The sequence below is a fragment of the Meriones unguiculatus genome, chromosome 11 (genome assembly GCF_030254825.1).
Source record: "Meriones unguiculatus strain TT.TT164.6M chromosome 11, Bangor_MerUng_6.1, whole genome shotgun sequence".
Classification (NCBI taxonomy): Eukaryota; Metazoa; Chordata; class Mammalia; order Rodentia; family Muridae; genus Meriones; species Meriones unguiculatus.
The window spans coordinates 107,709,298-107,730,590 of record NC_083359.1 but is presented as its reverse complement, the minus strand read 5'-3'; the positions used below and the strand labels follow the sequence as shown (position 1 = coordinate 107,730,590).

The following is a 21,293-nucleotide window of genomic DNA, read 5'->3' as shown; positions in this document are numbered from 1 at the left end:
TCTTCGCACAAGGCCGCAGGACACACACACACACACGAATGCGATCACTAAGGTTTGGGGCTCCAATGCATACTGCTGAGGGCAAAACGCAACCAATAAACAAAATGAAACTGTATCTGCATTCTAGAAACACGCTGCTGGACATTGCGCACCCCGCAATGCTTTCTCCCGCCCTGAGCAAGGGGTGGCAGGGAAGTTAGGGTAATGCGCTGTACGGTGTTCATTAACTTTTCACTGAATGTGCACACGTGCATTTAGACAGCAGCCTGAACCACTGCGACGTTTTCTTTCTTCCCCAAAATACGTGTGCTGGTGAACAGAAGGGGGAAAAAAATCTCAAATCTATCTCAGCAGCAGATCCTTCGCTCAGATCCTCCCCTCGCCAGGAGCTCCTCCCCTTCGCCAGCCCCGCCCACTCCCATCCACAGCCGAGAGGCCGCGTTGCTTCGGCTTTTTGTCCCACACGGCGACCCGTCCACCCGACGGTTGGCGGCCGCCATGGAGGCCGGTGGGCCCTGAGGGGAGGCCGGGCCCGGCCGGCGGCCTGCAGTTACGAGAGGCGGAGGCCGCGAGCACGCAGCGGGGGAGGCGGCTGCGAGACGGGTCGCTGCGGGAGGCTGGGCGCTCCGTGAGTGCTGCGGCCGCCGGGCCGCCGCGCCTGGCCCCGGCTCCAGACATGGCGGGCGGGCACTGCGGCGGCTTCGCCGCGGCGGCGGCCAGCAGCGGGGAGATCGTGCAGCTGAACGTGGGGGGGACCAGGTGAGCCCGCGGCCGCGGGGACAGCGGGGCGGGACAGCCGCGGGGCGGCGTGTGCAAGCCCAGGCGGAGCGCAGGCTGCAGCCGGGCAGCGTCTGCACCTCCCGCCGGGGCAACCCTGTAGGCAGGGCGGCATCTTCACGGCCGGGCGCGGTACCCGCGGCAGGCGGGGACGCGTTTGCATGGTCCAGGCAGCCCTGCGCATTCCCCAGAGCGTGGTCCCAGGTCGAAAGCGTAACCTTAGACTCAGTCTTTATTTCTCCGGCTTCCTGGGGTGTCAGGCCACAGGAGCAGAGTTGGCCTGGTGGGCTTGTCTGAGCGAGTGACTGAGGGCCTCCTGCCTGCTAGGCAAGCGTGCAGGCACCGAGCTGCCAGCATGCCAGCAGGTTGTAGTCTCTGGTAAAGCCTGGTCTAGGGCTTGAGCTGTTGCATGGGAGCGGGCCTCCCTTTCTGTAGGTTCACCTAGGTGTGGGCTTAGATTCTGCAAGGTGCATCTTTGAAAGCCTGCTTCAGTCAGGACTGTAATGCAAACATGGGTCCAGGGAGCAGGGTAGATCAGCGTCGCCGTTTATTTTCAGCGTCCCTTGCTGCATGGACACGGAGGGTGTTCCACCTGTAGAGGAGTGTCTAGAAACAGGCTTGTGAACATCGGAGGTGTTCTCAAGGAGGAAAGCGGCCGAACTCTCTTCTTTGTCTTCTCTTAGGCTTTCCGCTCCCATTCTGTGTGCCCTTTATTAAGTTTGTTGTCACAACACACGAAAACCTGAGCACCCGTCTTTGCATTTGCCGTGACTTACACGTCACTCTTCTCAGAAGAGTACCAGCACTAGCTGTGGGAAGCTTGGGGTTAAGGCAGGGAGTAGGGTGCTCTGGGACAAGGGCTGCGTTGCTGTCCTGGGAAGATGTTTTTAATGTCTGAGACTTTAGGCATGTTAACACTTTTGCTTATTTAAAAACCACAAATCAACAGAAAAAACAGTGCAATGGCTCTCTGGGGCTAGAGAACTTGGAATGGTCTTCACGCTCTATCATCTCTCCCTCACTCCCAAAGCAAAGCTTTAACAGTTGGAGAAGTTTCACCTCTGCTGCTTTGTATACAAACCAGGTCATATGCGAATAACCTCTACTGCATTCATACCAGACCGTGTGCAAATGACCTCATCTCCTAATGTAAAAAGTGTGGCTTCTCCACCCACATAAAATTACATGAAAGTGTTGTAAGTACCTCGGTATGGGAAAGTGAAATACTACACAAAAAATGTGCAGAGTTACTACAGAGAAGGATCATAATCGTGTAACTCTTGACATGGTTTCTAACATCTGTGGGTGGCTGAAATACTTCTTTTCAGACGTTCTAAAGAATATAGTGTTATGAGACAAACTAAGTTACATTGTTATTTTTTTAAAAGGTCGCTTTGTTTTGTCTCAATTATGTGTGTGTTTGCAGGTGCAGGTGGAGGCCAAAGGCTCCCTTAGAGCTGAAGTTGCAGGTGTTGTGAGTTTTGTTGTGAACCACCTGACATGAGTGTAGGGACTTGAACTCTAGTCCTCTTCAAGAGTGGCACGTGTTCCTAACTACCGAGTCATCTCTTCCGTCCTTACATTGTTATTTTTTGTATAATGGAGATGGATGTGGCCAGCAGATGGCCAGGATGAAAAAGCACTTCACAAAATAAGCCTGGCAACTGAGGCTCGTGAAGATGAAAGGAGAAAACTGAATCCACGTGCAGAGGGTGGCGTGCATTCCATGGCGCCTGCATCAGTAACAGAGCACGAAATAATAATAAAGACAGTGGATGTCTTAAGGAGGGAGCTGACTTGATAGGGGCCCATTGATGGACACTTTTGGAAACAAACTGCTTTTTTTCTGCACACAGCGGGCCTTCCCTCTAAGTTGCACCCTTGGGCAAGTTACTTTGTATTAGTCAGTTTCCTGAAACAAACAGTTATGATAGTGCCATTCTCATGGACTTACAGAAGAACTTGAAATAAACGTGAAATGTGAGGGTTAGTAGCATTATCATAGTAATAGTTCATAGCAAATAATTTGACTTGGGTTGCTTCATATTTTCAGATTGTAGTAAGCCACTAGAGTGGAGTATGAATGGATATGCTAATTTCTTAAGTCATCTTTTTATGTGTATCATCTATCCATCCTTGGTACTCCAGATAGGAGATAAAAACAAAACAGAAAAGGCTTTTGTGTATATGTAAAAAAAGAATTATGCGAATCATATATAGAAGTTTTCTAATCTCTTTGCCCAGAAGTTTCAGATTTGTGGCAAGGGCTTGATACTGGTTCACTATATAGTGCAGGTGACCCTCATATTACCTGTGACACACACTGACAAAAAAAACTTAAAGAGATGTTTTATTTGGGCCCATTGCAGTGCAGAAGCAGAGTGATGAATGCTCCTTTGCTTTGTATCCAGTCCTTTAGTCCAGAACCAGTAAGCAGCGTTGCTGCATGGTCGCTGCTTCAGTTCCCGCCTACAGATTCCTGCCATGAGATCCTGAACCCCAGCCAACGGAATGGTGCTGGTTGGTTCTATTTTCTATTGGCTTTTTCTCAGTTTGACCTATGTGAGGGCTAGAGAACTTCTGTTGAAAATACCTCCTTAAGATTGGTCTGTGGGTAAATCTTGGGGACATTTCCTTGATTAATAACTAATGAGGGAAGGCTCAGCCCACTGTGTGTGGTGACTCTTGGGCATGTAGCCCTGGGTTGTACAAAATAGCAAGCTGAGCAAGCCACGGGGAAGGTTTTCTTCATCTAATTGATAGAGGAAGGCCCAGCATGCTGTGGGTGGGACCATGCGAGGTAGGCAGGCCTGGCCTGTATCAGAAAGGTGGCTGAGAAAGCCAAGGAAAAGGGAGCCGGGAAGCAGCCCTCCTCCATGGTCTCTGTTTCGGTTCCTGTCTCTAGGTTCCTGTCTCCAGTTCCTGCCTTGGCCGCCTTCAGTGGTAGACTGAGATCTGTAAGCCAAACAAACCCTTTCTTCCCAGGTTGGTTTTGGTCAGTGTTTTATCACAGCAGCAGAAAGCAAAGGTTGATAGATCTTCCTGCTTAGTTAATGTAGGCACTCATTCACAGACACTCCAAAGGGTTGTTTCCATGGTGATCCTAGACAGTCAAGATTAACTACTCTACCATCATTACCTAAGGTTATCTAATGCCTTCTGAAAATGAAGTCTTTCTGTGGATGCCTCCATTTACCATTGACTTTTTTTTTTAATCAACTTAAGTTTCCTGTGACTAGTAATAACTTATGTTCTACTGAAGAGTTTACTAAGAAATGCCTTTAGGGAAAATCGCTACGTTTTCTTGAGTACCTGTTTGTTGAACTCCCTCCTATTTGTTTATATCTTCATATATACATGTATACATGGATGTATTTGAGACAAAGCTCACAAGCTTTGAATTTGCTGTGTATCCCAGGCTGGCATGGGGTTCATTCTCCTGCTTTAGCCTCTGGAGTAATGGAATTACAGGCATGTACCACCCAGCCTGGTTTTAGGTCCTGTCTAAGTCAGTTTGATGAGCATAGGACTTGCTTGAAACTAGTTGTGAGTTAGCATCCCCATGTCTCTATACGATCTCATATATATGTGTTCACATATATAAACATATATAGATAGATATAAGAAATGAATTAGTTGGGGCTGGTTCAGTGGGTGAGAGCACTTGCTGCTCTTGCAGGAGGACAGTTTTTGAATCCTAACACCCACATGGTGGTTTCACAACTGTATGAAACTTCAGTCCTAGGGGAATCTGATGACCTTTACTTCCCTCTGTGGGCACCAGACACGCACATGGTACACATACATACATGTAGGCAAAACACCCTAATTATACACATAATAAATGCATCTTTAAAACAATTATTTCCGTCTCTCCCTTACTAGGTCATTTTCCCTTACAGATTATAAACTTGAATGGAGGAAGCCAAGTTAATTTTTCCCTCTGGTTAGGAAGATGGTGTGAGATGAGCAGGCCTTAGCAGCCATTTCTCACAAGGGAGCTTGTGCTTTCTCTGTTGCCACTGACGTTAGGTGACAAGGCCTGCCATGCCAGTGGCCACGTGGACTGCTTGGTGATGCGTTTTTCAATACTTGCTGCATACCGAAATGTGTTGTAACCACGTAAAGCCCACAGATTGTCCACAGAAACCAGTGTCCGTTTGTACAGAACACGGAGCTGCATAGAGTGTGCACTTGATTGGAGTGTGCTCTGCTTCAGAGTAGCTTGTGGGTCTGTGCTGGTGGCCAAACACTGCTGCCACCTTTAAAACAGTGCATAGGTGTGTGTGTGTGTGTGTGTGTGTGTGTGTAAAACTCCTAAAAGCAATTTCAAAAGTTGTGCAGTTGTTAAGGAGTGCTCATTTATCAAGAGATGAAGTGTCTTTAGCCTTTGCTGACTCAGTGCGTAGGTGTGGGCGTGGCCTGCAGTCCACTGACTTTTTGGGAAAGTAAATGAAGGAAGGGAAGTTTGGATGGTGGACTTGGATGAACAAAGAATGCACAGCAGTCAGTTTTAATCATGACTTGGAAACGCCCTGCAATGCTACATGGAGAGTGCCGGACACATAATTTATGCGTTACTAGTTGCTCAGGAGGGCACCCAGGTCAGATGTCTGCAAAAGCTGTTGTGGGTTTGGTAACCTAGCGGCTTCAGCAGAGATGATACAACTTGGCTTGTTGGACGCCAACCAGGTGATTGAGCTGGGCTGAAGACAAGAGGTGGAACTGAAAGTTGACAGAACAGTGGCCAAAGATCTGCAAGGAGCACAGATTAAAAAGTTGGGTTTCAGGAAGCATTGCGTTTGATTTTGCTAAGCTCCTTATGAAAATCCTAACTCTGCAAAGTAGTGAAATTTAAAGTAGTAAACATGGTAAATATAATTGATTCAGGTGTAATCGTTCATCACCTGTGATCATTGCTGCCTCAAGGTGTGTTCTCATTTATAACGCAAGATGATTTCAATTGCAGATTCAGTACCTCAAGGCAGACTCTCATGTGGATTCCAGATTCCTTTTTTTCCAGGTAATTTATGTAATACTTTGTTATCATTACTTACCAAAATATGAAAAATTTCCTTATTAGGTAAATTAAGATTTTAAAAAATATTTAAAATTAGAAATGTTACTGTTTTTGTATGGGTTTTGAAGGGTTTTGCTATGTAGCCCGGTCTGGCCTTGAACTCCTGTTCCTCCTGCCTCAGCCTTTTAAGGAGTTACAGGCATACACTCCACACCTGATGAAATTGAGATTTTTTTTTTTTTAAGTTGGGGATAGAAAATTTTGCTTGAATTGGTTTTGACATTTGGTAAGGAAGCTGTTTATGTTCAGATTTTTCTAACTAACTCTAGCTTATTTTAATGGTTCCTAGTTTGCTGAGTGGAAGAATTTCAACACTTCGAGATGAAACTGGTGCTGTGAGTATAATGATGTTATATTTCTAAATTCAACCAGCAAATGCTTTTATTGTTAGTGTTTTGTAACAGGAAAGCTCATATTTTAGTAAATACAAGTTTACTGTGGCTTTTTAAAAAATTGCCACATAGAGTGTTTCTAAACTGGAAAGAGGCCCCTTAAGTAGACATTATTGTCTGTGTCAGTTGGCGATGCCTGTGGTTAGATTGTGGGGTGTGGCTAAGTTTCTTAGCAGTTGAAACCTTAATAGTCAGTGAGTACAAGTAAGAAAATATTTTTGTATTATAATGGTACAGGGTGACTGGTGAGTGAAGCCCTACAGTTTCCATGAACCTGTGACCCAATATCATGGGAAGAAAGGCCTGCCAGGGTTAGACCAAGAGGGTGGCTCGTGCGCTTAGAACATTGTCACAGGCGCAGTTGTTCAGGTGGCTAGAGACTAATGAGAGTGACAGCTCACAGAAGTAGTTTGAAGTTACTTTATTTGATGAAATTTGTAGGCAAAATAAGACAGCAAAGCAGATGTAGCTGCATTAAATTATTTTAGTGAGAAATTGAATTAAAAACCCAGTACGTCGATTTCCCACTGCGAGCATCTTTCTCCGGTGTATTCTGTGGTCCTGTCTGTGGTCATCCTTCCGAGCCCTTGAAGCAGAGATGGAGAGGTGTCAGGCCAGGGGATGGCCCGCCCTGCTCCAGGCCACAGCTGTGCAGCACTGGCGGGTTGCTGCACAGCGTGGCCTTCATTGCTCACAGGGGTCACGCAGGCTGCTGCAGCAGCATGAGGGTCATGTGTGTTCCCAACGTGTTGGCGTCTCCCCTGACCCCCAAGCGTTATCAGTAACTAGAATTGAAAACACAACCACAGCTATACACTTCAGTTTCAGAAGCACGAAATCAAGAGAGTCTAAGTCATTCAGTCTTTGTAATTTGGTAGTGTTTCAGATACGTGGGGAGGGGGGTCATTAATTTTGACTTGATACTAAAACAGTTCTTCACTTGCAGATATTTATTGACAGGGACCCGGCAGCATTTGCCCCCATTTTAAATTTTCTCCGGACGAAAGAACTCGACTTAAGGTAGGAGACTCGTCCTTTCTGAGGCCTTGTTGGCAGCCAGTGTTTGCCTGTTAGAGTCCCCTGCCTGCCAAGGCTGCTTTGTAGTAGGTGTACTCACCGTGGTGGCACCCGCATTAACAGTTATTAAACACAGGCGTCCGTGGGTGGCAGTCAGTCACGGCAGGGCCAGTCATCATCTCCTGGGGTGGTACTGTTTCTGGTGCTGGGAACCGTCTGTCGCTGCTTGAGTTACTGTGAGTGTGGAGCTCATCGTGGACTACGACGCAGCTGTGCCGCTGTGCCGTGTGGCATTGACACCCCACCTGTGCGCTATTACCTGCTTCTTTCTGCTTCCCCCAGCCCACCCTTGCAGCCTCCAGGCACCTGGGCAGTTCCTTGCCTTGCATCCCTGCGTTGCATTTCAGTACTGCAGCTAAGGCAGTGTGAGGGTGGTGGACTGCTCTGCCGAGAGCACAGCCGCTGATGTGGACTACCGGCTGATGGCTGGGTTTGCTTGGCTGTCTGTCTTCTGCGGGGCTTCATTTCTCTCACGGTCCTGTCCCCTCTCTGTCTCTGTTGTGTCTGCCTAAGGCTGTGTTTGCACTTCCTGCCTGTCAGTGATCCATTTGCTCTTGCTTTATGTACTTACCTTCTTCAGCAGACTTCAACTTTAGAAGAACTCTTTCCTGTGTGCCAGGTCTAATCCTGTGACCCACATAAGTCTGTGGATTGTGAAAGATAATTTAAACCATATCTTTGGATTTGCCATCTTGAACTGCAGGTTGTATTATCAGGAAGCTTTAATGAGTAATGAATTTTTGAAAAATTTCATTATTTCTTTCAAACTTTCATGAAGGCTCCGAATTTGTTTTTCAGTACAATTTTAGGACTGGGATCGCCTTTAGCTGCTTCTTTACTTAATCTTGGCTCACTGAGGATGTGCTCTTTGCAGATGAAGCTGTTGATTCATTCATTCTGGTCTGTTTTGTTCCCTACTGCGTCTCCAGTGCTAAAACACATGATGTATGCAAGCTGGCGTTTATCAAATCAGTAAAGAGCATTGGGGTGTGCTTGATGTGGTTTTTCATCTGGCCTGGAATGGATGAGAGGTGGGCAGTCAGCTTCTGGAGTGAGATTGCTTTCATGCTCCTCAGTTAATTCAGAAGTCTGTTTGCTCGTGACTGACCCACAGTCACGTACGTAAGGAAAGGCCTGCTGCTCACCTGTCTTCATAGCAGCTGGTACCTTTGGTTACTGCAAGAGGCCTAGCAAATTTAAGTTTTATGTGTGGCTTCTTTTCAGAAGAAGGGAAGGAATTTGTAAACAACTGTTTTTACCGTGTTTCTCACATAACATTTTGTATTGCCGTTCCGTGAATTACGGATTTGTTTCCCAGCATGTCCTGGCTGAACAAGGAGCCTGCAGCAGTGAGAGGAGTCTCGTGTTTGTCCTGAGCCCGTCCTTGTCTTGGGCTTTTGCCACTGTGCCATTGGCTTTTGGTTTTAAAGGGGACCTAGGGAGTTTCCATCATTCTTTGTTTTGTGTTTGTTGTCTTTATCTGGACGCAAAGTACTTGCTACCTTTCGAGATCCAAGTTTGAATTTATTTTACCAACAAGCATATTGCAAGGTGTATCAATGAGCACTGTACTAGGCACCGTGGAAGAGATAAAGTCAGAAGATGAAGCTTGCAGTGTAGTGGGGAAGGTTAAGTACAAATAAAATTGTGGTTCCCCTGAGAGAACAGTTTCCTTTTTTATTTTCCTTGATAATTTGTTTGTATTAGAACCTCAAATCCTTACACAAATCATCCAAATGTGTATGGTTTTTAAGAAGGTAGCAAAATGTTCTCATTTTAAAGCTTTATTGTTGTTTTGTGTGTAGACTGCTTTGTCCAACACATGTCTGACCATGTGCATACAGTGCCCTGAGAGTCGGAAGAGGGAGGCGGATCCCCAGGAACTGGAGTTCTGGTGGAATGCGCTTCCCTTTGGTCCTGGGAACGGAACCTGTGCGCTCTGGAAGAGCAGTGCACACTCTTAACCGCTGAGCTGTCTCTCCAGCCCCAGCATGGTGCTCTGCTCCATGTGGCACCCTGTAGACTTTGAGGTGATGATGGTGTGAGGAGACGTGTGAGCAAAGCAGGAGTTGAGCTTGCTGGCCTGGCCCCATTGTCTCAGGTCTCAGGTTCGAGCTCACAGTCTTTGTTCGTTTTTCTGCAGGGGAGTGAGCATCAGTGTTCTCAGACACGAAGCAGAATTTTATGGGATCACTCCGCTAGGTACGTGTTGACCTCCCAGCACTGGCCCTGTGTGCAGGGTGTCTTCCATCAGGTCCTCTTGAGAGAAGACGCCAGTGCTCAGTGTTTCACAGTGACTCGATGTCGGATGTGAGCTACTAAGGCATTTCTCCTTTCTCTTCTCGCCGCCCTTGACTGGAGAAGGTGGAGCAGGTCTGTGTTTGCACGCCCCCCTGACACGCTTGCCTTGACCGTTACAGTGCGAAGGCTGCTGCTGTGTGAGGAGCTGGAGCGGTCGTCCTGCGGCAGTGTTCTATTCCATGGCTACTTGCCCCCGCCAGGTACTGTAGCTCGGTGCCCTCAGGCTGTAGACGGTTCTTTTTGTCACTGAGCAAACCAGGGAAACTCCCTTGCTTATTTGAGTTTTCATAAATCTGGACCTTACGGACCATGCCCTTTCCTGAGAGTGAAGTCACATGCTACATAGAGCGGCAGTTGGCACCTTCTTCTGTAGGGGCAGAAGATCTCCATGGCAGCCAGCAGCTGCTGTGGACACCGCTGGTACCCCGAGGACTCATGCCCGGGAGCTCTGCAGTGTTGGGTCACTGTCCCCTCACTTACGAGTCAGGCCTTTCCCTGTGTAGCACTGTGCTTCTGAGAGGTACTGCTTTTGAAAAGGTCCTGTCTAAAGTGGGAGGAAATTCAGTTCTTAGGCAGGTGAATTTGGACATAATCGGGATGGCATGTGATGACCATAAGCTAAAGACCAGCTCAGACTGGATGGATTGATTGCTCAGTACCCTGAAGCTGGGGGACAGGGCACAAAATATAAGCCTTCTTTCATTGGCTTTGAATAGTAAAAATAGCAGCAACGGCTTGGATTGTATCTTCTTTTTTTTTTTTTTTCCCCAAGACAGGGCTTCCCTGTTGAATAGACCTGGCTGTCCTGGACTGGCTTTGTAGACTAGGCTGGCCTCAGACTCAGAGATATCTACCTGCCTCTGCCTCCCAAGTGCAGGGATTAAAGGTGTGTGCTATCACACCTGGTTACAATGTGATTTTTTTTTTTTTTAATGTTTGTAAGGGTAAAAGATAAATTTGTTTCTTCTCCTTTGTAGGCATTCCTAGTCGTAAAATAACTAACACGGCTAGATCTTCTGTGGATGCTAGGAATGGACTAAATTCTACAGAAGGCGAAGCCCGGGGAAATGGGACGCAGCCCGTGCTCTCTGGAAATGGAGAAGAGACTGTTAGGCTGGGTAAGCAAGGTTCAGAACACAGAAGAGGGAGGCACATGCCTGGGTCTCAATGACAGGTGTCATGAGTTTGAATATTACTTTTTTGCTACACACACACATACTCACACACTCTTATGGTGCTGTATGTTGAACCTATGACTATAGTACTGAGTGCTGTGGTTAGTACCATGCCATACCCCACCTCTTTGTTTTTGTTTTAAATCCAGATTCATCGTTTATATTTTGGAAAATTTCATTTAACACACCTTTTTACTTGAAGTGTAATATGTTCTGGTTTTGTTTTCTTTCTGTTTTTGCTTTTAGAGCAGTTGATACACTTTCTGTTGAGAGCTAGCCGGCAAGTTCACATTTAGGCTCCGGCCTTGTGGCATCTGTTGGAACTGCTCCTACTTAACTTTGCCTCTGTCTGGAAAAGGCATGATCCATAATATTTGAGCCATGAGCGGGCTCTGCTCTGACCACACTTAATCCAGGCAGGCAGAAGCAGGGATGGCTGCGGAACCAGACTTTCTAACTCAGTATAAAATGGAAATGATTGTCTTTAAAACCTACAGGATTTCCGGTGGATCCCAGAAAGGTGCTAATAGTTGCTGGCCACCACAACTGGATTGTAGCTGCCTATGCTCATTTTGCTGTGTGTTACAGGTAACACTTCCTTGACCATCACTTAGTTTCATTTTAAATGATTATATTTTATATTTAGGTTGAATATCTGTTTCTGCGTGTTCTGCATGTCTCACCCACTTCCCCTGGTTCCTTGCTCTCCACCTGAGAATGTGATGCTGACAGCTTTAACAGTTTGTTTCTCAGACGGTGGCAACCACGCAGCTGAGGGGTGTTACTGCTCTGCCTCACTAGCTGCTCACGCTCAGGCTGTTGCTTAGGATTTAGTATGCGCTCTTGTTTCTTCTTGATGCCGAGCTGTGCTGCGCAGGGCCTCTGCACTGTTGCCGTTGCCACGCTGTTGGCACTGCTCTACTGGCAGTCAGTGAAGTGAGGCGGAATGGCGTGTGCAGCAATGCAGCTGAGTGTCTGCAGTGTGCGCAGTTTTACTTAGCTGGATTAGACGGAAAGGCCGAGAGGAGTGCAGAGTCCAGGCTGAGTTTGCTTGGTTTTGACCATGGAATGTTAGCTGTGCCCTGATAGCTGCATGGGCTGCAGGCTGCAGTGCTGGTATGCAGTGGCAGAGAGGTAGGCGGCAGCCAGAGTTGACCCCCTCAGCAGGAGCCATCCAGTTTTGTTGCTGGAAAGTCAGGGAAGTTATACTTTTTTTTTTTTTTTTTTTTTCACTGTTTTGGTCACTTTTGGTTAAGGAAAAAAACAGTAGCTGAAGTTGGTTAAAAGTTTGAAAACCCCTCAGGAGTTCCCTGTCCTGTTATAAGTACTCAAAGTGTGCCATGCAGGGTTGCCTCTGCACGGAGCTGGAGTTGCCCGCTGCATGCTTGGCCTAGGCTTGGTGGCAGTAGTGATCAGGTCAGGTGTGTTCTGAGTGCTGTGCGGGTTTTTAATTTAGTTACTGAATAGTATAGAAATGAGCTTCGCTGTTTTTTCCTGTAGATGGCTCTTATGTATCATGAGACATTTTGAAGAGGTGTTTTAGATTTACCATGCCTGAGTCTTAAGTTGAAAGGGCCTGTAGACAGCAGTCTCGTGGTTTTGTCCAGGCATACATTTGATGCCTGGCAAGGATTCCAGGAACTTGCGGGGTTGTTACGTGATGTGGCGGCTCTGCCTGTAACGGTGCTACAGTGTCACTTGTCACGTGTTGATGGGAACCCCACAGGAGGAGGGATGGGCGCAGGAAGAGTGACCGCCCGTGTCATGGGACTTACTGCTTTTGATGGTGGTCTCTCTCTGCTTTGGCTGGCGACTTGGCAGGGTGGGGATGAAAGGCAAGCATGCTGGCTTTCCTACAAACTCTGCCATGAAGCAGACTGACGATACACAGACTTCAAAAGAAATTTATTTCATAGTGCTTCAACATAGTAGTCTTTCTACAAGATACTTCTTTCTCTTCACAGTTCAAAGCCCTAAAGCAGAGTGGTGTGGTAGCCACTATTTGCTTTCCTATAGGCCACTGACTTCTGTGTGTTTGCTCTTTAGTTTTGTGTCCCGTTTTCTTCCTGAGTTTGACGGTCATTGAATTAAAGAAGAACTCGTGTAAATTGCCACCCTCCTTCATGTGGACTCCATTTTAGATCCTAATCTGGGAGGAATTTCCTTTGTTGTAGATAAGATGCAATTTAAGAATGTGTTTTGCTTTCTTCCAAGTGAATAACTCATTAGCTTAAAACATTTATCCTGTAAGCCTTCCTTCCTGAGTGTGAAGCCCTGCCCGTGTGTGTCTGTGTGTGTGTGTCTGTGTCTATATGTGTACATATGTCTGTATGCACGGGTATGTATTTGGGTATGTTGAACTCTTATATGCTTATCACATTTAATATGCTCATGTCATTTGAGGAACATGTTTACAGTAAGTTCCATACTTAATGAATCTTGAGCTTTTACTGTGGAAAGTATGGTACTGTCTGCGCTACTGTGCTGACTCCAGAGGTAGCAGTGAAAAGGTCGAGTATCACTGTGCTTTGTGTCATTTTATGGCACGTAAGCTTTATTTGCCTCCATGGAAGATTATACAGCTGTAGATTTCTTTGCATACATTTCAGTTTGGAAACCCAAGTTCACATGCCTGAGTTCTGTAATGGTGCAGTCATGCTGCTCAGATCAGCTCAGAAGCTCAGATCAGAAGCCTGTGAGGCCCTCACTGCTGTCAACTGGGAACTAAGAAGTGTGCTCTCTGGGCACGCGTTGTTTGTGCTCCTGCATCTTTACTTACCAGATCACAGCATCCTTTCAGAGTTGAGTCCACCAGCATGCCTGCTGAGTTCTTCTGGGAGCAGCACTGTGCCCACCTCGCCACACAGCATGCGCCGTTAGTCTTGAAGTGTGTCCTGCTTTGTGCCTCAAAGTCTGTATTTTGTTCTTCAGTAGTCAGTTTTAGAGTTTGAGTAGTTACATGTTTATCTTACTACATCACCCCCATCTGCTGGCCAAAAAGGGTAATACAGACATTAAAATGCTTGAGAAAAATTGACAAATTTTGCTCTCTATTGCTTTGAAGCAATAATTAATTGCACATAGATATATGAACACTAATTGTCAGTTAAGGCCTCCTTTTATATTTTGTGAGTCGTATTACTTGGGCACACATATTTAAATGCAAACAACGGCCCATGCCTGTGCATGTGCTAATTAAGTAGCCCGTGTTCAAGCAATGGCCATCCTGGTTAGTTTCACTGTGTGCAAAGTATAAAAGGCAGCTTTGTCTGTTCTCCTGCTCTGCACTGACTCAGTCACCGTATATCAGATTGTAACGCTGGGGACTCGCTATGCAGTCACATCGAAGGCCTGTCTGGAAGACCCAAGTTTACGTAGGACAGATGAGTCTATTAAATGGGAGCCAGGCATAGGATTACAAGTCTATAGTCTCGCTCTTGACTCAGGAGGATTGAGTTGGAGACCAGCCTGGGCTACACAGTAGGTTCTGCTTCAGGCCAGCTGCAGGTACAAAGAAAGACCTATGTCAGATATAGACAGGGAAAGGGAGAGAAAGGAAGAGAACAAAAGGGGGAATGTGCAGATACTGGAGAGGGTGAAGCATGTGCTCATGGGTCATCAGTGGCCTCATGAAGTGTCGTGTTTAGAGCCGCACAGACCAGTCTTCAGAGCAGACTCTCAGCCCCTCGTGCATTTGCTCTGAGGTATTGGGGGTTATGATGTAAGGTCATCTGAGGTGCACACACGGTAGCTCTTGCCATGTCACATGAATGACGTCAGTAATACGACTTCTCACAGGAAAAAAAATACAAATTCCATCTAAAATTCTGACTGCTGTTAGCCGTCATTGTCTACACAGAATGACAGTGGTGGCTGTGTAGAAATGTGAAAGATACAGCCATCTTTTTTTTTTCTACGTTTTTAAAGCATTTTATAAAATTTAAATTCTTTGGGGAAATACAGTATCCTAGTCCTCTTTTGTGGTCATATGTCCTATGTATGTAAATGTAAGATCAGGAATAATCCTGTCTTTATAGATGATTTATCAAAAGTTACATTCATTACATATAGATAGACGGAGGGTGTGGTTTTGTTAATTGTTTGCTGTGTTGATTTCTGTTCTTTTTCTTATCTACCACATGTCTATTCTTAACAGAATCAAAGAGTCTTCAGGGTGGCAGCAAGTGTTTACAAGCCCATATCTGGACTGGACCATTGAACGAGTGGCTTTAAATGCAAAAGTGGTCGGAGGTCCTCATGGGGACAAGGACAAAATGGTGGCCGTTGCCTCAGAGAGCAGCATCATCCTGTGGAGCGTTCAGGATGGAGGAAGCGGAAGTGAAATAGGTAGGAAGACTCGTGCATGGTGCTTGGCTGTTGTCTTTGTACGTTTGTAGTTGAGGAGAGATTGGCTATAAGTGTGACAACTCTCTAGGGTGGTGACACTTCTGCTAGGGCCCAGTGGCCATTGAACTACTCTGTGGGAGGATGATGAGTTAGAGGAAGGCACTGATGCTTCTGGTGGGAGCCCTGGGCTTAGTTTGTCTGATGGAGCCTGGGTGCGGACAAAAGTGGCTCCTCTCTGCTCTTCCACTCTCACTCTGAAGGCGGGTAAATGGCTCCTGTCGTCTTGCTTCTGTAGCCAATTGTCTTAGACATTTTTGTTCTCAGAAACAAAGTTTAAGTTAGTGAAGACCAGAAAGTGTTTGTACAGGTTGTTCTTGTTGTCATTCACCTAACAGACATTAAACTTGCAGTTTTTAATAGTTACCAGTATAAAAGTAGCAATACTAAATTCATTACATGGTGATTCATATCATGTTAATGAAAAGAGATGTTTTCCAAAAAGAAAATTTTTGAGACAAGTGATGTTGGTTCCAGTTTATAGATCTCCATGATATCTTTTTAAACTTTTATTTTGTGTCTACACGTGCATGTGTGTGGTGTGTGCATATGTACGTGTGAGCGCACATGTCCATGTGCCCTTCTATGGAGTCGCAGAAAGATGTGGGGTATCCTGCTCCATCCTTCTTTGCCTTATTCCCTGGAGGCAGAGTCTTTCATTGGCTTGGAGCTTGCTGGTTTTCCTGTGCTGACCACCAAACCCACTGCTGTGCTCACACCCTACCACTAAAGCTAGGTCATAGGCATGTAGGACTTTATCTCTTTTCAGTGTGTGCTGGGGATCTGAACTTGAGCCCTGGTTCATGTGTGGCAATTACAGCCACACATACAGTGATGTGCTTTGTAATTTTAAGTTTATTTCTGAATTTGCTTTGCTGTGATACATTGTTTTTATTGATGTATGCAAAGATAGGGTTGTCTGAAACAGATAAGCAATTGTTTAAACATTTTTTAAAATAATATTTTCAGATAACTGTGGCTCTGTCTCTTGAATCCTGTACCAGATTTGTGAAACGTTTCTCACTCTGCTACAGTCCACCAGCCTGTTTTGTTCTCTGAACAGTCTGTATTCCAGACCTGAGTTTGAACACCTGTGTTGATCCCAGGGTCATGTTGGCTTGCTGACTTAGGCAGAGTTTGTAAACACGGAAACCGCTCACTATTATGTCCAGGCCTTAGTCACACATCTGACTGTGTTAGGAAGCAGTCACATTCACGTCAGCTGAGAGCTTCAGAGTAATAATTTTCACTTGAAACTTTGAATTTCTGTAGCTGGCAACAAATACCATTTGATGCTTTCCTTGCATTAGGCTTGTTTTAGTTATTTTAGGGAACAGGATGCCAAATACCAAATGTCTTTTTCCACCTGCTCTCTCCCTCCCTCCTTCCCTTCTTCTCTCCTAGTTTCCTCTCAGTGAGTGTCGAAGTCTTTAGGCAGGCATGCCAGACTGAATTGGAAGAACCTTATCTACTTATAGCCCACCATTCCACAGTACCCTCTTTCATTTGTACCTGGGGTGTCCTTAGTGAAACCCCTGTGCCATCCCCATAGCCCTGCACAGCAGTGTTCATCTCTGTATGGTGATGGGAACACCCAGAAGCAGGAAGACAGGGCTACCTGTATTTTGAGTCCTCTGCTGCCCCTTGTACAGTCCCTAAAAGTGTCACCTTCTATTTTGTCCGGTTTGCTTTAAAATGCGGAATAATTGAATATCATGTATCCTATTGTGGTTGATAGGATAACCTTCCCCCTTGGGTTTGTTAGAAAACAAATTTTAACATTAAAGCTTACTGCTGTGCTGGCAACATGATGTCAGCTTGACACAAGCTAGAGTCACTTGGGAAGAGAGAAACTCGGTTAAGAAAATGCTTGCACCAGGTAGCCTGTAGGCAAGCTTATGTTGTGTTTATGAAGAATCCAGGTCACTACAGTTGGTGCCACCCTTGTGCACGGGTCTGGAGTATTTAAGAAGCAGGCCGAGCAAGCCATGAAGAACAAGCCAGTAAGCCGTGTTCTTCCATGACCTGTGTATCAGCTCCTGCCTGCAGATTCCTGCTCCAACTTCCCTGGATGTTAGACTGCAAGCTGTAACTCCTCCCCGAGTTGTTTTTGGTTGTGGTGTTTATTGCAGCAATACAGGCTTGAGACAGTTGGTAAATAAACTGAAAACAAGTTCGTTGTACGGTTGTAAATGGAGATTTCACTCCAGTTTGTTTCCAAGGCTAGCATGATGGGAGCTGTCGGAGCTGGTCCTGGAGCAGTTTGTTCATGCCCTGGAAAGGCAGCTGTCTGTTATTCGTTCGTCAGAACTTGACAGCACCATCCAGAGAACGCTGCTGGGCTGCTGGGTCCGTGCTAGGTTCTTGAGAGGCTGGATGGACTGTGCCCTCTGACTCAGCCAGTAGTGCAGGACTGCTTCTGCAAGCAGGCTTGTCTGAGGCCGCCTGGGCAGACTTCTTCATAGCTCCTGCTGCTGCCTGCCCTGCGGACAGTGCTCAGGATCCTTGAGCCTAAGTGGGAGTGACACTTTCCATTCCTGACACCATCCACAATGTCATCTTGATTTCCCAAACCTCACCCTTCTCTGGAGGAGAATCAGCTTGCTTTACTTTCTGCCGCAGGACTGAGTGAAGTTGGTTTCAATTATTTTTAAAAGTTTTCCTGCCCCAAACCCATGGTACTGCTATGTAAATAATCGTGTGTAATATGGGATTACTACCTTCTGCATTGAAGTGCAATTTATCCCTTTACCTGTTTTGTTAAGGAGCAGTAGAGGTGGTTTTTGTCCCTTACAGCCTATTTTACTCTGTCTTGGTTGGCAGGTGTTGCAGTCATGTGTCTGTTCCATGAATGTGGACTTACACAGCCACTACATGTGTAAGAGGAGATGTTCCCAGCAGGACTTTCTCTGCTTTCTTCTGAGTTTTGGCTTTGTCCGTTTATCCTATCTTTCTTACTGCTTTATTTCTGACATTAAAAAAACTGTGTGAGTGGGTGTAGGGGTGAGCATGTGCCCTGTCATCTGAGGTTGGGGCGCACCTTTTAGGAGTTGGTTTTCTCTTTCCACTGTAGGTTTTCTCTAACTCGTGTCGTCAGGCCAGCACTGCCTACACTTTATCTTCTGAGCTATCTTGGCACCCCGGGCTTTCTTCAAGATGGCTGTAGAACTTCAAAGCTGCAATGTGTTGCTCTGCTCTTACACATAGTAAAAGAAGCCACCCAGTTCTGCTATGCAGTCCAGACTTGTGCTTCCAGACTTGTGCTTTTTAAAGCAGACTTTGTTTCCACCTGAGTTCTTTGCGGCCTCCTGAGTCTTTGCTTTGGTAGCTAAATGTTGAAAAATGTTGTTCACAGTGTCACACAGGCACTTTGAAATGCTTTAATAATGGTCCAAATAAAGCCCGATTGATGGATTGGATTCAGTTTCATGAATTGGGTTAAAAGACATTTCCAAGAAGGCGTTTCTTAAATGAGAATTTTAGTGTCATGAGTTTGATCACAGAATATTCAAAGTGAAAATGATGGCAGCTATTTGGCTTGAGTTCTTCATAGATGTTGTAGGAAGAGCAGCAGCTGTGACTGATGAGGGTTCCTCAGAGCCAGGTTTTCTGTGCAGACATGCTGGAGCTAGGCCAGAGCCGCGAGGAGCCTAGGGGTCTGCCCCAGGCCTTAGTGTGGGTGGTCCCTTGACCACACGTCCTTTTTCTTATAGTTCTAGCTCTCCCTTTCTGATTCTCTGGCTTCATCGCCTGTAGACCTGTGAAAAACCCAACTCTTGGGATGTTTTTTTCCCTCAGCCCCTTACCTGTCCTTTTTATCCCTCTGAATATTATCGTCTCTTCATATTCTTCTGTTGTCTTTCATTGCATTAGAGTTGAATGCACTTTCCTCTACTAACCTGTGAATGTTGTTAAAGTCAGTCTGCATGTATTCTTTTAGAAATCTTCTCATTTTATACAGTTCCTTTTCAATTAATTCAACTGAAGTGTAAATACTGGGGAACAAAGGGTTAAAATAAGCTTGTAATTAAAGGCTTAGACGCTTGTTTTGAGTACAGTGTGACTTTTTGGTGTTAACTTATTTCTGCCTTTTTTAGACATCTTCCAGATAGTTGGGTTGCCAAGGCCATGTGTTTCGTCGGGGGTTCCTCGGGATCTAGTCTGTGAGCATGCTACCTCTGAATTTCTAGCACAGTCCCCAAGTCCTTTCTAGTCCTGCCTGTCAGTCGGTTATGGTGGTGATCTAGAGTTGAGAGCCACAGCATGAGGCAGCCGCACAGCTACATGAGATTTCTGGGCAGACTTTGCTTCAGGGCTCCGTAGTGGCTTCAGAACTGACAGGCTTTACCTTCTTTCTGGTCGCCATTGAGCACAGCACACAGTTGGTAGCTTAAGCGAGCAACCCTGGCGATGATGCTTTTAATCTGGGTTGTAATTATTATTAAAATGATGCTTGATTAATGTGTCTGTTTGCTTTGCCATTGAAGGTGTGTTCAGCCTTGGTGTCCCTGTCGATGCGCTCTTCTTTATTGGGAACCAGTTGGTGGCCACCAGTCACACAGGGAAAGTGGGAGTCTGGAATGCTGTCACTCAGCACTGGCAGGTCAGTCTCGCTCACATTGCAGAGGTGAGAATAGTCTTGTGCCGACTGTGCCCCTTCCTTGTAGGATTCTTGCCAGTGGTGAGTAAGTCTTACCGGAGACTTGTCTCTACATAGAAACTGTTCTGTCTTAAAGGGAGTTTATAACTGGGTGTGGTGGTGCACACCTGTAATCCCAGCACTCAGAGAGGTAGAGGCAGGTGGATTTCTGTGAGTTTGAGGCCAGCCTGGTATACAAAGTGAGTCCAGGACAGAGAAATCTCACCTCAAGAAACCAAACCAACCAAACAAAAAAAGTGTGTAAGTGGGAGTTTATATAATGATAATTTTAAACTAAGTCTTGGCTTTTTTTTTTTTTTTTAATTTCCCGATTTTTAAGAGCCATGCTATGTGCATATGAGTTGAAGCACACTTCATTTACTGTGCGGGAGCATAATAAGTCTGGTCAGAGATAGACTATCCACAGACAGGCAAGGAGAATGAGACAAAACTGAAACAATGACAATCAAGGGAGAAAAATTAAGGGCTCTAGAAGTAACGTGAAGATCAGGAAAGATTTTTCAGTGGGTTTTTGTTTTGTTTGTCTTCTTCTAAGGTAACTACACTTAAAGGACTGTGCTTTTTTGTTTTTTTTCTAGGGTAGGAGAAGCTTGAGCATGTTGTAGGCGGAGAGGGGAGTTGCAGAGAAAGCACTGGAGACTGGAAAGATGGAGGTGGCTTTTTCTCCAGAAGTGAGGAGGGTGTGGGATGCAAAGTACAGCTAGAGAGGGTGGCCAGATCCTTCGTTCTCTGGTACAGATGGTGAGGAAAGAGAAGTGTGGAGGTGTGTTATCGAGTATCATAGGGGTTATGAATCATGTATTTGTCATGGGCCCAGTGATCCATTAGTACTGAGAACAGGGATAGGACAAGGGAAGAGTTGGATTGATTGAGGGTGAGTTTCATTTAGGTGAATGCAGTGTACCAAAGGCTGAGAAAATATGAGTACGGCAAGGTTGTTAAAACCAAGATAACAAGAAAGCTCTGGGAAGACAGGAAAAGATACAGGGATGTCAGGGGACTGGAAGAAACTTTAGCGGATTGATAGCTTAAAAAGAGCTGGGAAGACAGTGGTGGCAGGGACAGGTTCAGGCTTCAGTGTTGGAGAAATTATCACACTGCAGCCTGTTTAATCTCCTGTTGTGCTGACTTGAAAATGCAGGAAGCTTTCTTTATCCCTGGGTTTCACATGCATAGATTCAGCCAGCTGGATTGAGAACATTCCAAAACAGAATTGACATCTTTCTTATCACAGTTCTAAATAATACAGATCCCAGCTGATCAAATAATGTTTACATTAGGTAATGCTGGGTAGTCCAGAGATGATGAAGGGCATGGTGGTGGCCTGTTAAAACCAGGCTTGTTATTCTTGTGTATCTATGGTTCTGGTATGTTGAGGTCTCAGAATGATCCCAGCATATACTGGGGAATGGGAACCCTAGGGACAT

At 45.7% G+C, this 21,293-nt stretch overlaps 1 protein-coding gene across 3 annotated transcripts in view; it reads left to right on the top strand.

Moving 5' to 3' along the window:
- The first annotated feature begins 460 nt into the window (after positions 1-460).
- Kctd3 (potassium channel tetramerization domain containing 3) overlaps positions 461-21,293 on the top strand; it is a 36,768-nt gene continuing 15,935 nt past the window's right edge. The window contains exons 1-10 of one of the 3 annotated variants that reach the window (XM_021647375.2): positions 461-759; positions 5,747-5,800; positions 6,147-6,192; positions 7,196-7,269; positions 9,470-9,528; positions 9,747-9,827; positions 10,605-10,745; positions 11,300-11,390; positions 14,959-15,149; positions 19,694-19,809. In XM_021647375.2, the coding sequence (XP_021503050.1) occupies positions 677-759; positions 5,747-5,800; positions 6,147-6,192; positions 7,196-7,269; positions 9,470-9,528; positions 9,747-9,827; positions 10,605-10,745; positions 11,300-11,390; positions 14,959-15,149; positions 19,694-19,809 (936 nt within the window). In that variant the 5' untranslated portion in view covers positions 461-676. The remainder of the gene's footprint in view (positions 760-5,746; positions 5,801-6,146; positions 6,193-7,195; positions 7,270-9,469; positions 9,529-9,746; positions 9,828-10,604; positions 10,746-11,299; positions 11,391-14,958; positions 15,150-19,693; positions 19,810-21,293) is intronic. The other 2 variants (XM_021647376.2, XM_060364907.1) reach the window with 2 other exon arrangements.